The sequence below is a fragment of the Sturnira hondurensis genome, unplaced genomic scaffold (genome assembly GCF_014824575.4).
Source record: "Sturnira hondurensis isolate 20B ecotype Veracruz unplaced genomic scaffold, ASM1482457v3 Scaffold0001872, whole genome shotgun sequence".
Classification (NCBI taxonomy): domain Eukaryota; kingdom Metazoa; phylum Chordata; class Mammalia; order Chiroptera; family Phyllostomidae; genus Sturnira; species Sturnira hondurensis.
Window position 1 is genome coordinate 24,507,290 of NW_028074503.1, and position 16,085 is coordinate 24,523,374.

The 16,085-nt window shown below is 51.3% G+C and overlaps 1 protein-coding gene across 1 annotated transcript in view; it reads left to right on the forward strand.

Annotated features, from left to right (window-relative positions):
* The first annotated feature begins 10,092 nt into the window (after window positions 1–10,092).
* Window positions 10,093–16,085, forward strand: part of MAPK4 (mitogen-activated protein kinase 4) — a 49,579-nt gene continuing 43,586 nt past the window's right edge. The window contains exon 1 of the mRNA XM_037034313.1: window positions 10,093–10,944. Coding sequence (XP_036890208.1) covers window positions 10,399–10,944 — 546 coding nt within the window. The 5' untranslated portion in view covers window positions 10,093–10,398. The remainder of the gene's footprint in view (window positions 10,945–16,085) is intronic.

The window sequence follows — 16,085 nt, forward strand, 5'->3', positions numbered from 1 at the left end:
GGTCTATAACAGGAACCCCCCCATAGGAGATGACCGAGAGTGAACTGGTGTTGGAACCAAGGCTGGATTGGGACCTGGCTCTACCCCTTCTTGTGTATGATCTTCAGGAAGTCCCTTCAATTCTGCAAAATGGAAGGACAAGGAGGAAGCAGGCACCTATCGTTCACAGTGCTGTGTTTATTCATAGGGAGGAATAGCTACCCCTACCTTTCAGTGTTGTGAAGCTTAAGTCAAATATTGTTGAGTGTTTGTGACCATGCCCAGCCACACAATAGGCCCTCAGTAAGTGCCAGCTGAGTTGGACTGTGTGCCTAAAAAAAAGGTGGGTGCTTGGTCCCTGAAGCTAGGCAAGAGCCCAGTTGTGACAAGGAAAATGCGAGATCAGTGAGAGCCATACTGTGGATGCAAACAGGCTTCACCCCGAGTGCCAGCTCCAGGTGATTGGCAGAGGCTCTGGGGTTGCTGTTTGCAAAGGCTTCTGGTTTTCCTGTTACCAGGAAAGTAAGGGTGAAGATTGATTATCAATGTCTGCCGTGGGTGCCAGGTGGGTCAATAGTAGGACTTATGGTCTACAAGCAAGACAGCTTAATGCTGTGTCCTTTAGCTACAAAGCTGGGATCTTTTAGTGTCTCTGCCATGGGCGTACCTTGCAGGTAGGGAGTAAGTGGTCCCCTGTAAGGACCCCAAAATTTGGCAGGAAAGATCAGGTCTAAACACGGAGCTCCTCAAGAGTCAGCAGCTATGTGCTTTCCCACGAGAGCTTATTAAATCTGGGCTCACAGAGAGGAACCTCCAAATCCAAGGACAGCACGGGGGCCCTTGGGCACCATCCATCAGGGAAAAATGAGAGGTGCGAGCACTGCTTTTGAGACATTTGGCCCCTGCCTGCGATCTTTGCCTTTCAGAACACAGTCCAAACATAGCAAGCCCCACCTTATTTAGCCAATAAAGTCATAACTGTCCTGATTTGGATTTTGAAAGAAACCAACATTTTCTGCGATCCCAGGTTTCCTTCCTTAAAAAAGAGAGAATGAGAAGTTTCCCCTTGAATTCACAAAGGTCAAACGTAGTTGTCCAAACTCAGAGGTGCTGAAGTGCTGGCACGCACAAAGTCCCTTGCACACCTGTGATCCGGAGGTCTGACACCCAGGCTCCAGCCTGGGCAGGTGCAGCCTCTACAGCCTGTGCTGTTCCCGTAGCAACAAGAACCCATACTTCACATGCAGGGACCCATCCTGCCCTGTCTCCCCAGCTCCGCACTGCTGTGAGCATGGAGCTCCAATGAAGCTGCCGGAATTTCTCTGTGCTATTTCAGTACTGTTGGGAGGCCTGGGGAGTCTTTGTTCTCCCTGGCTGGTTATGTAATTTTCAAGAAGAAAGGCAGAGCTAAGTCTGAAGTGAAGGCTCCCAGAGTTTGCTTTTGGGGGAGGAGTTAACACCCCCTCTCCAGGGCCTGATATTCCTTCTGCTCACGTTTTCTTCCTGCTTTCAGTACCTCTCCTCTCATCTCCTCAGGGTGAGATCAAAGCAACAGGGTTCCCTCCTGTTCCTTACCCTGAGGCATCATCCCACCAGCATGTTCTGGAGGAAACATAGAAGGAAAACAAGCCAGGGTGGCTGGTATCGCTGCCTGGCGGGGATGTTAAGACGCTGGCACATCCTGGGGGGAGGACGCTTGCACGGGCCTTGGGGATCGGTGCCTGTCAGTGGCTCCCTGCTCGAGACATGTGTTTGAGACTAAGCAGTGCTTCGGGCTCTGGTGTGTTGCTGTCCTCCTGGCTGGGGTGTGAAGGGTTACTCAGGACCTCTGCTGGGAGGGGTACTGGGCATCGGAGGCACGGGGCACAGGCGGTACCATCTGAGCACATGAGGAGCAGCCATCTGCCTGTGCACCTGGGTTTTCACAAAAAGAAAGGGCTCCCGGGCACTTTGCACGGCCTCCAGCTGGCTCCCCTCCTGGGTGGAGGGGATGGTGCTTCCTTTCAAAAGCTAGAAGACCAGGAAGAGCTGTCATTCCTGGGTATCGATACTAAAAGTCAGACCTTACACAAGACGATGGCCTCAGGACCGGGCAGTTCCTTGCTTGGTGAGAAAACACCTTCCAGTCACTGTGCTTTCGGGGGGCCCACATGGCATCTTTTCGGAAACCCCTCCAACCCCTACCCACCCTGGGAGAATCAAAAGCTTTCTGTTCTAGACCGCAGGAACACCTTGCAAAGCCTCCTCCATTTGGCTCACACTTTGTCACAACTGAAATGTCGCGGCAGACACATAGCCATTCTATGGGCTAGACCCTGGGACCGCGCCTGTGAGAAGAAGAACGGTGAGGGTCCTCCCTCCTGGAGGTTGTCTGACTGTGGGGTCTGATGAGACCTAAGCCAGGTAGGACCCGGGACCCAGCCCAATAACTTTCCAAAGTCTCCGTCCTACTTTGCCACTTTGCCACTTGGGAGCCATCAAAAACTTCAGGTCTCTGAGCCCTTCCTCCCCATTAGTTATTTCCTGCCACGTAACCCCCAGTTCAATGGCTTAAACGGCCCTTATTGTCACATCATTTCCATGGGTCAGGAATCTGGGCACAGCTTCACCAGGTGGCTATGACTGATGTAAGTCTCTTGTGAGACTTCGGTCGGACTGTAGTCCTCTCAAGGCCCAAGATCCGCTTCCCAGCTCACCCATGTGGTGGCTCATAAGATCTGCTTCCAAGGACTCCCACGGGTCTTCCCATGTGGCTGCCTCGTGACGGGGCCACCAGCTTTCCCGAGAGGGATCACCGAAGATGATCCACTGTTCTGTAATAACCCCAGTTCAGAAGTAATACCCCATTACTTCTGCATATTCTGTTCCTTAGAAGTGAGTCGCTAAGTCCAGCATTTCTTAAGGGGAAGAACCCACCATGTCCGGAGCCAGGATGGACGACCACAGGTGGGCATCCCAGAAGCCACCTTCCCCGGCCTGCAGGTGCTTCCCTGGCTGGCTTGCCTCGCCCTCGCTCTGTCCCACCCGCAGCGGGCGTCGTGCCGCAGCTCCTGAATATTCTTGCTTCTGTGGTTGGGATTGGTCTGGTTCTTCTCTCCCTGTGGGAACATAAGCTCCTAGAGGTCGGGAGTCACATGCCTTCATCTCTTTATTTCCCCCTTAAACCACGCTTGTCCTTGCTGGTTTCTATCATTAGATAATCCAGCCTCAAGTTAAAAATAAAACTGTATGACAGTAAAAATGTCTTAACAGTTGGGCTTGATGATCTCCCTTAACAAGAGATTTGGAGGTAGGCATTTCCGGGCTCCACTCCGCTACTCAACAATGCCAACAAGGCCCCAGGCTCACCTGCCAACTCCACTGTGCTGGCCTTTGTCCCCCAGATTGCCCCCGCTTGGACTCAAGGTCACGCTGTAACACCAACACCATCTCCCCCCACGAAGACAGGGAATAGAGGAGGAACACTTTCCCCTAAGCCTCCCGGGGCCCGGTCCCTTCAGACTTACTGTTTGGAACCAGATCAAGTGACCGCCCCTATGCCATCCTCTGCCAACCAGGAATCCAATTACCGTGATTGGCTTTGACTCACAGCCCTCAACAGAGATGGGTGTGGGAGATACCGTGGGCCTCTAGGATTTTGGAAACGTGTGAGGCTGTCACAGCATCCAGGAAGTGCTGCTGGCATTTAGCAGGTCAGGACCAGGCTGCTTAAACTTTCAACAAGCGTGCACTAGGCAGTTCCACAAAACCAATTGTTCTTCTGCTTGGAGGTCAATATCGTCTTTGCGGGAAGCTGCTGACTTAGATCAGTGGTTCTCAACCAAGGATGGTGCAGCACCTCCTCCACTGGCAGCGGTTTTCAGACTTTGGAGATGTTTTGGTCGTCACAACTAGGGGTTGCTACCGGCATCTACTAGGCTGAGGCCAGGGAGGCTGCTGAAGGTTCTACGGTGCGCATTCTAGCCCCGCAGCTGAGAGCAGCCTTGCTCAAACTGTCAATCGTGCTGAGGCTGAAAAACCCTGGTCCAGGCCCACCAGAGTCATCTCTGATTTGGGCTCAGCGGCTCAGTGGTGGACCCAGACCTGGTCTTTGTTTGTTCAGAGGAAGGGGGAAGGTTCTTGGGCCCGTGCATTGGCCAGCTGCGCAATGCTCAGCTCAGCTCACGTCCAAAACGGTTGGTGTCTGCAGCCACAGCCTCCTGTGTACCTGAGGTTGGCAGCCAGGGAAGTCAAGAAATGGGTGGAAGGCAAGGTTATGGGTGTTTGAATTTGCTGTTATCTGTTTTATTTTTCTCAACTCTTACTCTTATTTCAATGTTCTATTTCTCAGTTTCTTTCCATAAAGTGAGCTTCATAACATTGGCCTCTACCCTGGAGCTGAATACATGCTGAAAGCAGGATGGTTCTTGCTTTAATTTGAGTGGTACCACAAGGTGTGCCCTTCCCAACTGTCCTATGCTAGGCCTGGGAAGTCACACTGGGCCTCGATGGTCACGGTGAGAGTCACTGACATGGGCTCAGATCATGTGTTAGGATGATGAGAAGTGTGGGCTTCAGCATCAGACACGCCTAAGTTTACATCCCAGCTAGTGGCGGGACTTTGGGCAAGTCACTTCCCACTGAAGCCTTCATGGGAGAATGAAAACAACTCATGGGGTCCATGTGAGACCCAGCTGAAACAATCAGACAGAGCCCGTGGCCCATGTGAACTCCCAGTCAGTGTGCTCACCCCATCTCCAGCACGTTGTCTTCGCCACCTCTCCAGAAAGCCTCTGTTGAAGTCCAAGTACTGTTTAGGGGTGAGGTGCATCATTGGTACCATCAAATTACAGAACTAGAAGGTAGCTTGTGAGGGGCAGAGAGCTGGGCCCTGAGCACAGGAAACCTTCACTAAGTCTGGGGTCCTGAGCTCAGGGTACCTCCTGGAGGGAAGGTCCTGGGATAGTGCCCCCGCGAGGGGCAACAGGAAGACTGAGGCCAGGAGGGAGGCAGTAAGACTGGAAAGGGTCTGGGTTACGACACACTGCAGTGTCTACTCAGGAATAAACTAGCGGAAGTTCCTATACAATCTAGAACGGGGGTGGGCAAACTGCAGCCCCTGGGCCAAATCCAGCCCTCCGCCTATTTTTGTAAACAACGTTTTGTTAAAATGCAGCCATGCCCTTCCCTTGGGTGTTGTCTGTGGCTGCTTTCGTGCTACAAAGTCAGGGTTGAGTGGCTGGGTTGAGCAGTCAAAAAACAGACTGTATGTCCTGCAGAGCCTAAGCTATTTTATCCTCTGGCCCTTTATAGAAAAAAAAAAATCGCTGCTCTCTGGTGTAGAGGGCTTCATTCACATGGACGGCAGTGACTGGGGTCATGAAACTTAGAGTCAGACCAGCTTGGCCGTGAGATGCAGGGTGTCACCTAGAATTGTGCAGTGCGCAGCCTGTTCCACCGCAAACCGTTCCCCGCCCTGCCTGAGGAGGGTTTCCTGCCAGTTTTGGGGTGCTCCGAAGAGGGAAGAAAGCAGTGTCTTGGAAATGTCAGCACCTCACCGGAGGCCATAGTTCCTGCTGGGAGTTAACAGCATGAAGTTTGGGGGGATCTGAGCAGGCAGAGGAGGTGAGTCTAAATTTAGACTTTCCACAGAGCTGCTTTGTAAACCAGAGCCCCAGGAAGCCCAGAAAGGGACAGCTGGCACACACCATCTCGTCTCTGGTTTGCCTCCAGACGTTCGAAGGTTGGATGCGCGAGAGGATAATTAATTGGCCTTAAATAAGATGTTTCGGGAGAGTCAGGGAGGAGTCGGTGGAGAGATGAAGCTCCGTTGTTAGGAGACCTGGGGTAGATATTTCTTCTCCTGTGTTTGCTTACAACAGTCACCACGAAATCGTGGGAAGTCTGGGGTACCCTGGAAAGAATTGCGTACCTTCGTCTAGCTTGGTGTTATTGGAGCACAGCTGAATCCATGACCTTCCTTCCTCTCAAGGTGAACGCCAGGACCCTGGTTTGAAGTCACAGTTGTGATTCAGAGCAGCTCCGAGCCACCAGCTCCACATGGAGGCTGGTTGTGCCGCCTCCTGAAGCTGCATCGTGCCCAGAGCTGCCACACTCAGTCCTCTGCCTGGGTGGGCACATCAAACGCCAGGTCTGCCCCTCTCCAGGGCCGATGAGCCTGTACTTCTTGGTATATCACACAAGCAACGAATCACTAATCCGAGACGTCTTAGGTAATAAGTGTTTTGTAATCAGTCCACCTGTGGGAAAAGACAAAGCTTTGACAGTAGAAATTGTACAGAAGTTATAGAGAGAAACATAGAAAATAAAGAGATTTTTAAAAAAATATTTTTATTTATTTATCTTTAGAGGGGAAGGGAAGGAGAGAGGGATAGAAACATCAATGTAAGGTTGCCCCTCGTGAGTCCCCTGCTGGGAACTGGCCTGCAACCCAGACACGTGCCCTGACTGGGAATCGAACCGCGATCATGTGGTTTGCAGGCCCACGCTCAACCACTGAGCTACACCAGCCAGGGCTAAAGAGATTTGACTCAAGATGCATCATAGCAAACTCAGATGGGAACAGAGATGGGGTCAGACAAGGGCCACCTGGTTGGTGCTGAAACTCAGAGAGGCAGCATCAAAGCAGAAGATGATGCGAAGCAGGTGGAAGTTCAGGGATAACAGTTCGTCTGAGCATTCGGGGCCTGCTGTGGGCAGAGCCCGCTGAACACGTCACCCTGCAGCGGCACACTCAGCAAGGCCAGGCTGGCTGTCTAAGGGTATGGCTGTCATGACGGAGGAGACGTAGCTGAGGCTCCTCAGGGACCCCAGTCCACAGTTATTTTCTATGCTTCGGGCCCTGGACTTAAGCTTAAAGTCTAGCTGAGAGGTGGACATGTATGAAATTTAAATAACACCCCGAATGATATGCACACAGACACTATAGGAGTTTGGGAAGCGGAGACACGCCCCTGAGGACCGGGATGGATGCATCTCCAAGGAAGCGAGACCTCATCTGGATTCTGAGTGTTGGGCTGGGCAGGATTTCAACAAGTGGGGAGAAAGCAGGAAAACGTTTCAGGACCTGGGGAGGTGCAAGCAGAGAAGCAAGGCAGGGACTGGCAGAGTATATTTTGAGGCCCACGAGGAAGGTGGAGAAGCTGTGCCAGGGGATGTGGTGCCAGCCCACTGAAGGTGACAGCATGTTGGGAAGACCACACACACTCACTCAGACACGGGCAGATACATGCAGGACAGATAGGCCCTCCACCCTGTGAGAGGGAAAGGAAAGAGTTTTTAAAAATAAATAAAGCACCTCTTAATTATTCACAGATTATCTGCATTGCAGCTGATCTCAAACAAACCCTGCCTTCAGCCAGCTGGTGATGTCATCTCCTCGCTGCTTAGGTGCATGTTCCCGTCTCTGTTTACAACCCAGTGAGTGCTGGAAAGGGAAGAAGGCTTAGGTCTCTCCTCGGAAAGCAAAACAGATCCTTGCCTTCGGTGGCTGTGCCCTTGAAAACCAGACGGGGCCTGTGGGTAGAAAGTGACAGGAGCTCCAAGTTACTTTCTGTTGCCTGACTTGGACATCAGGGGCCAGAGGAGGGATGGAACGAGTCCTTGGGGCACCTCTGTTGGTCCCGTGCATTTGATATCCAGGTGGACTTCACTAGCACAGATGTTAGACCGCCGCTTGGTGGGTGGCCCCAGCACTGACTCCCATTGGCCAGGAATCCCCAAACAGGGCGAATGGTCTTCATTTATCACTTCATCAAGTGTTTATCCACCCTGTCTATGCTAGAAACACTGAGCTGGTGTTCACTGAGCCTCAGTGCCCTCATGTGCGAGGTGAGAACTTTGTCTTTCAGTGGAGGCGCTGGCATTTGGGGGTAGGTATTGGCTATTCAGTGACGGAGGAGCTTGGCCAAATGGTAAGCCAATCTGGCCCTTCCCATCAAGGGTCAGTAGTGACCCCTCCTCAAATGAGCCGGGGAGGGCAGGCCATCCCCAGTTAAGGGCCATTGGGTCTGTTTGCCACAATTGCTCCCCAGGCTGAAATTCTGCCAGTCTATGATGATTTTGCTGCTTGGCCCAACAGAAACATACAAAGTAAAGTTGCTGAAGATCTGATGGAAAACCAGAACAGTGGGTGCACCTCGTTTAAGGGTAAGGGAATTTCCAACAGTAGCAATGACAGGTGACATCTGTTGGGCAAGTGCTATCTATGTTCCAGCCTCTTGGCAAATGTCTTTCATTAGAAGTTTTTAGAGGGGATCTGATTACTTGCTACTTCGTGTCATCTGTGTCTCTAATTTGCCTTCTTCATGTCAGAGCACTGACTGTTGTTTTGCTCCATTTATCATTTGCAGAAATGTGCAGAGTACAGATACGAAATTATTCCCTGCAGGGGGGCCCTGCAGTGTGATGGAAATAAAGAAGGAGGCCCAGCCAGACTCACTCCTTTGTTCTGGGTAGAGTGTTTGTTCTTCGTGTGTGCATGGACTTAATAAACTTATGAAACCTGCTAGTTCTTTAGAAGCTATGATATTTTTGCCTTTACCTCAGAGGTCTGAATTTTCATTGCTAGTTTTGCAAGTTTCCCCCCCACCCCCAACTTGGGTCAGAGGCCTGTAACTGGAGTGGGCAGCCACCAGGGAGCAGTGAAGACTGGATTTGACCCATTGCTTTGAAGAGCTAGGTCCCCATCATCAAAAAGAAGACTGTGCTAGTCCTGGTGTCATGCTAGGACGTCTGTGCCCTGGTGCCCTGGTGCCCTGGCCGGGTGGCTCAGTTGGTCGGAGCATCATCCATGCACCAAAAGGTTATGGGTCCGATTCCTGGTCAGGGCATGTACAGGAGGCAATCTGTCATGTCTCTTTCTCTCTCTTCTTTCCTCGCTCTCTGAATCAATCAAAACATATCCTCAGGTGAAGATTTTTTTAAAAGTCTGTGCCCTGGTTTCCTTAGCAGAATCCCTTGATTAGAGTGGCAACATAATTTTCTTCTGATTTGGTGTGTGTGCTTATGCCACTTACATGGGAAGCAAGAGATGCAATTGTAATTAATTTTTAATTTGAATATTAAGTTATTAAAATATTCAAAGACATTAGCAAAAGAAGGAAGAAAAGGGATCCAAGTGGAAAGACAAGATTATTGATCCTTTATTTTTCTATCTGCAACTCGTTACTTTTTACTCTCAGCCTTCCCAGCTGGTGCTGATGGGTGTTTGGAGAGCTTAGAGAATGAATTCGGCAAAGGTCAGAGCCCATCACTCCCATCTGCAATTCGTGTATGTTAACCTTAGGGAAGCAGGTATTTACATAAAAGGCACACCATTTGATGATCTTATCAAATCAATCCATCTTCTCTCTTCCAGGGGAGTGCTTCACACAGCAGGAGGGGTGGCTGGGCCGTGCAAAGCCTGGAATCCCCTGAGCAAGCAGTGTTTCAGCTGGCTGGACAGATCAAATAACACTAGGGCTGGTTAACAAAAGACAGGCAAGTGGGAAGGTGTTGGAAGCCAGAGTGTGGAAATTTACCCAATGTTTTTTCTGTGACAGGGAAGGAGACTCTGAAAGATGCCGCGTTCCTGCAGCCACGCTGAGCCCTGCAGAGCACAGTCTCGTTTGAGGTGGCGTGGGTGAGGGGATGATGGAGGATGCTTGCCCCCACTGAAGCCTCCAGAAGAGCCTGGCCTGCGAGCTGAGAGCCCCTGCGATTCGGGACTTCAGGTGTAACTTGGTGTAGAGCTCATGCACACAGTGTTTGAGTTCCTCCGGCTGTCTTCACTGGCACTCCCCAGGCTGGTTTGGGTTGCAGAATCCAAGGTGAGCTGGTAGAAAGGGGAGCTGGTAAAGGTGGAAAGAAGCCCCTGGAAGCCTCCAGAATCCATTGTTGGGATCCCTTCATTCTGATCAGGACACAGAGAGCAGCCACCAAGCTGCCTGGGGCTGTGATACCACTGAGCTTTGGACCGTCGTCAGCAAAGGCATTGCAGCCCCAAGGCATCTCTTTTAACAAAGGACTTAACCGGGAGAGCTTCTGCATTTTCACTTTGTGGTCCATTCTGATAGACCACTTGACAGTCACATAGATAATGAGCCTGGTTTTTCTTTCCAAGATGCTACCCTTGAAAGAAACATGAGCCATTGTAAGTGTGGAGGAGGGCTTGGGATCCACAGGAGTTGGTGGACAGCCCTCGCAGGGCAGGTTAACAAAGCAGCATGAGCCTCCGGCTTCTGCAGCTCAGCAAGCATGGACATGTGCCACTCTGGTCTCCGGAGAGTTGGTGGCAGTGACATCACCACAAGAAAAAGCATCCCTCCGCTTTGGAACTTGACAGAATGAGGTGTGCTGGGGAAGCCACTGGCCAGGACTTGGCCTTTCCTGACTGCCCCTCTGTCGCACGGGCAGCCCCTGACCACCACTGAGCCAACGATGGCCGAGAAGGGTGACTGCATTGCCAGTGTCTACGGGTATGACCTCGGTGGGCGCTTCGTTGACTTCCGGCCCCTGGGCTTTGGCGTCAATGGGCTGGTGCTGTCGGCCACGGACAGCAGGGCCTGCCGGAAGGTGGCTGTGAAGAAGATCACCCTGAGTGATGCCCGCAGCATGAAGCATGCACTCCGGGAGATCAAAATCATCCGGCGCCTGGACCACGACAACATCGTGAAGGTGTACGAGGTGCTGGGGCCCAAGGGAGCCAGCTTGCAGGGCGAGCTGTTCAAGTTCAGCGTGGCCTACATTGTGCAGGAGTACATGGAGACCGACCTGGCCCGCCTGCTGGAGCAGGGCACCCTGACAGAGGAGCACGCGAAGCTATTCATGTACCAGCTGCTCCGTGGGCTCAAGTACATCCACTCCGCCAACGTGCTGCACAGGGACCTGAAGCCCGCCAACATCTTCATCAGCACGGAGGACCTCGTGCTCAAGATTGGGGACTTCGGGTTGGCGAGGATCGTTGATCAGCACTATTCACATAAGGTATGTCTGGCTGGAGTGGCTGATGGGGGAGCCCATGGAGCCTTCCAGCCTGTTCTGGATGTCTCAGAGTGTCCTGAGAGTGCATTGCTAGCTCCATGGGAGTCAGGGGGCTGGGAACTGTTTCTGGGGGTGGTGGGAGGGTGCTGGAAAGACCACTGGCCTGAAAAGACGTGGTAGGAGGAGATTCGGGTTCTTGATCTTGGCTCTGCCCAATGGCCCTGAATGATAACTCCTGGCTGTGCAAGAGGGGATTGGACTAGATTGCTTCTAAGATTTCTTCTGGCTCCAAACTCTATGGCTTCAAAATTGTGCAGCTGGTGAATTTGCCTGTAGGATCCTCCAACTGCCTCTTCCCCGTATTTCCTGCTCAGGCGTCCTGATGAGGCTTCTCCCCACATGTGCTGTGGTTCATCTTGCCTCCCCCTTCCATCAAAGCTTATCCACTCTCTGTCCCATTCTCTCTGTCAGTGGACAAGGGACACAAACAGTTAATCTGATCAATTCATCCTCAGGGTCCATTATCCAGCAAATGGCTCAGCTGTCTTAGGTCCCACGATGCCCCAGCCCCTGAGTGTGATTGAGCTACAGGGGTCCAGATGGTACTACTGAGACCCCATGTGGTGGTGGCTAAATGTCCCACCAGAGTGCTCAGGGGTCGGAGCTGACCCCAATATACTGGTGGAGATAGTGACATACCCCTAGACCACTTCTTACCTAAGTGCACTGCTCCTCTCAGGAGCTGGGAGTCTTCTGGAAGTCTGTTCCCCTCATCCCATGGTTCCTGCTACTTGGGGATGGGGGGGGGGGGCTCTAAGTAACTCAGCCTGAACACATGTCACCAAGTACCCTTGACCAAAGCTGGGGGGTGGATGTCATTTCCAGCCTCTTGCCAAAACCTTTGTGCTACAAAGTTTTATTAGAATGAAAACATTCCCTAGGAAGTAGGTATACCATAAACTATTATCAGCCAAGGGGCTAGTGTGGGTTATGAAAGGGAAGGCTAGCTCTGATCTGGAACATGCTCCAGCACACTATCTGCCTACAGCCAGAAGATCACAGATGCACGGAAAGNGAACACATGTCACCAGGTACCCTTGACCAGAGCTGGGGGGTGGATGTCATTTCCAGCCTCCTGCCAAAACCTTTGTGCTACAAAGTTTTATTAGAATGAAAACATTCCCTAGGAAGTAGGTATACCATAAACTATTATCAGCCAAGGGGCTAGTGTGGGTTATGAAAGGGAAGGCTAGCTCTGATCTGGAACATGCTCCAGCACACTATCTGCCTACAGCCAGAAGATCACAGATGCACGGAAAGGCACTGACCTCTATGGTGCAGCTGCAGCGGGAGGGTGTGCAGGGGAGAGGGGGGCAGCGCTCCCTGTCCCACCTTCACTGGCTGGAACTTGGACTCCAGCCCAGAATTCAGAGCCCACATCAGCTCAGCCCGCTCTAGCTCCCTGGTGCCACCTTCCCCGTGAGATTGCCCTCTGCCTCCCAGGCCACATCTGTCAGAACTCACAGCTGACTCCTTAGGCAGGAATGTCTATGGCAAACAAACAAACAAACAAAAACACAACCATGTAAACACACATACACACAAGGCTTCCCATTGTTTGAATACCCTGTGCTATTTCTACCTTCTCTTTCCTCTAAGGAGCGACTCCAAGTAATTGAACCAAAATTTTAACTCAAACCAGTTTTTATTTGGTAATCTTAAAATAGCCCATGACACTCTTATTTCTGGGATGCACAAAACCACCTTCTGAATTGGATTAAACTAGTACACTGGGAACAATAACAGGACTACCCTTGATTACAGAGTCTAGTTGGTAAAGTTTTGTATTGTAGGGAAAATGCTCAGAACAGTTGTTCAAGAAAGTCAGCAAAGGTGATTTCTGGGGCAAGGATTGTCTGTAGAAATAAATCCTAGGAAGAGCGTGGTGTGAGGAGGCAGAGGCCTTCTGTTGGTGCTAGCTTGGGACATGGGCTCTCCCCCCCATCTGGGAGCCTCAGTTTCCCCTCCCTTGACAGGGATGGAAATGCATGCCCTGTCTGTCCTACTGGCTGTGGTTATGAGTCAAAATGGAGCATGAATGTAAAGCTCCTTGGACAGTAGTGAGGCTCCCATCCATCCATTTCTTGAGAGTTTTTTGGGGGTGCATGCCAGGCTCAGGCCGAGTGCTGGGAGCCTAGGAGCTTCACTGACCACCCACTGTAAGCAGCTGTTACCCCTTTACTCAGAGCAGGAAGCCGCTTCTTCAAAGGGGACTCTCTTTATCATGATCAGACGAATTTCAATGCTCTGACTTACTCTCCTTGGGCTCTCTTCAATAATAGCTCTTGGAGGTTAAAAAAAAAGAAATCACGGGAGCCAGTCACAAGCCCAGTAGGTGTGCACATGAACCCTGTGTTTGGCAGGCGCCACCTGCCTCTCCCCCTTTTTTTCTCATCTACCTTCTGCTTTTAGCTTCCTCCCTTCTCTTCACTGAGTGATGATGGAAGGGTTATATTTGGTGCTTTTCTTTATCCAAAGTGCACTGAAATCCGTTCTCGTTAATCCTCCTAGTGCTGGGAGGCACTTAGGGAAAATGGTCCATTCTGAAACAGAGAACTGGCTTTCTCCAGATTACTGGGCCAATGGTGGCCAAAGGGGCACTGGAACTTGGCCTTCTTGGGTCTTGGTGGATGGTCTTCCAGTGCCCCATCTCCTTCAGGAAGGCTTTCTGAATCCGCAGTTGGAATTAATCTTTCCTTCCCCTGAATTTCCGTGTCACTTTTCCCCCATCTCATAACCTGGATCTCCTAGCACTGGCGACCATGCTCTGCTCTGTCTTATGGGCACGTGCCTCTCGTGCTCTCCTAGGCTGGGAGCCCCTTGGTTCCTTGAGGGTTGTCTTATGTTTGTGTTGGTTTCCTCCGGGGAGTCTAATCACTGTACCTGAGACCTGGCCCAGTTGGTCTGGTTGGCTCTCTGAAGCAGATGGAAGACTAGTCACTTACCAACTCATTAATATAGGTAGCTGGTAGAGGTGATTGATCCCACGTGGTTAGAAGCTTTGAAAAAGAGTGCATACAGGGAGAGACATTAAAATGTACACCTTTGCCCCGGCCAGGTAGCTCAGTTAGTTAGAGCATTGTCCCTGTAGGCCCAGGTTGTCGGTTCCATCCCTGGAGAGGACACACAAGGATCAACCAATGAGTGCATAAATTAGTGGAACAACAAATCAGTGTTTCTCTCTCAAATCTATAAACAAAATAAAATGTATACCTTCAAAACTTAAATAGATGAAAATTAATGTACAATTTGTGCATGTATAATGAGAGCTAATATATAAAACAATTCTAATTGAATCAGAGGAGGAAGAAAAAAGAGCACATAATTCTTCTAGCTAGTGGATTGCTTGGCAATTTGTGCATCAGATTTGTGCGTCAGATTTGTGCATCTGCTCTTGCTGGTGTGCGTGGAGGATGTTTATATGTGAACTGCTCTGAATTTGACCCTCTCCTAAACTGTTTTGGATTTCGTTTTGAAGAGCCTATGCCCACCTAGGATGCAGCAAATGTCTTGGTGTAAGTTACAAAAAAGGTGACCCTTTTTCCAGTTGATTTAACTCAGTGCAATGGGGGGCTGGACTCAGCCCCTTGGCCCAGCACAACCCACTTAGCACTAAGCAGCAGCTGGATCCTCAGCATCCACACCAGGCCTTTCCCATGGGTGGACAGCACGTATCCTAAACCTTTACATCCCCTCATCTAACACAAAGTCTGGCACAGGGCAGGGGGCCGTTGTGTTTGTTTGCTGACGGAGATGCTGGCGAAGACTGTCTTCTCTAAGGAGCAGCTGGGAGCACGAGGCTCTAGTCCAAGTCTGGGCATATGTCCCCCACCACACCACCCCTGGCAGTCTTGGTCTTCGTGAGGTCCACAGGGCAACTAGAGGCCCCAGAATCCCACACTGTGAGCGAGATGGCGGTGGGGACAGTGCAGTGGGGGTGCTCTGGTGGCTGTCTCTCACCAGAGGCGGCTGGGGCGGGGGGGGGCACTGGTCTCATTTGTGTTGTTAGTGCTCATCCCACCACCTGCATGACTCCAGGCAAGTCCTCTTCCTTGTGTAGCTTATTCTTAGGATAAGAGAACAGTAAGACCTCTGTCATCTTAGGCATTTCCTTCACTTCGCAGACGATGAGACTGAGACCTAGAAAGGAAAAGAGACCCGCTCAAGGTCACAGGATGAGTAGCTGGGACAGGAGTGCGACACCCGTGTTTCAGCTCCGTGTCCACCGACTTTCCTGAGCCCCTCCTCTCCATGGTCCTGTGGACCGGACAGGGTCCTCACTCCCTTTCAGACTACTTCATAGGACTCATGTTAGAGTCGAATGCAAGTGCGGATGTCAAAGTGCTTTCAGATGGGAGCTAAATCACGAACACCTATTTGCCCAATAAATGCCACGTTACAGGATGGGGAAATGGCAGACATGCAGATGTCAGTTCTCTCCAGCCCTCCACCCCGCCCCCACCCTGACTGAAATATGGAACCAGCTCCTGACATGACCAAAGTCAGGAGGGGCCCTGTGTGAAGGGTGGCCTCCCACGGAGCATGTTGTCCTTCGAATTTATCCTATTAGGAAGTCGATGATCTCAAAAGAGAGGAAAGAATGTTGTTTAAGACTTCACTGAGCCCTGTGTAAATTCTAAGAAATGTCAAGAGCCCCCGGGAAAATGGAGAGGGCAGAGTAGCACGTTGACAGCCTGATTAGCTCCCCTCGGGAAGAGGCCACTGTCCGACAGGGGAGGGTGCCACCTTCTGCCCTTGGGGTGGGGGCCAGGAGGCTGCCAGCAGACTTGCCCTTCCTGGGGGCAGTAAACAGAAAATACCCAGGGAAGGAAGGAAGATAGGAGGCTCTTCAGAATTTGGGCAACCACAGGCTCTCGCGTTTTGGTGGCCCATTCCACGAAATCTAAGTTTCCTGCCTGGCTGGCCTGCCTTGGCAGGGTCCTGACCCTGACCCCTCTCTGCTTCAGAGCCCTCTGCTTTCTTACATCAGTCACGATGAGAATGCTTTCTCACTTTGCCTTCGCGTCTCATGAAGATTCCTTAGAAATTAACCAGTGCAGGGTTGTCAAAGTGGGTGCGGGGCG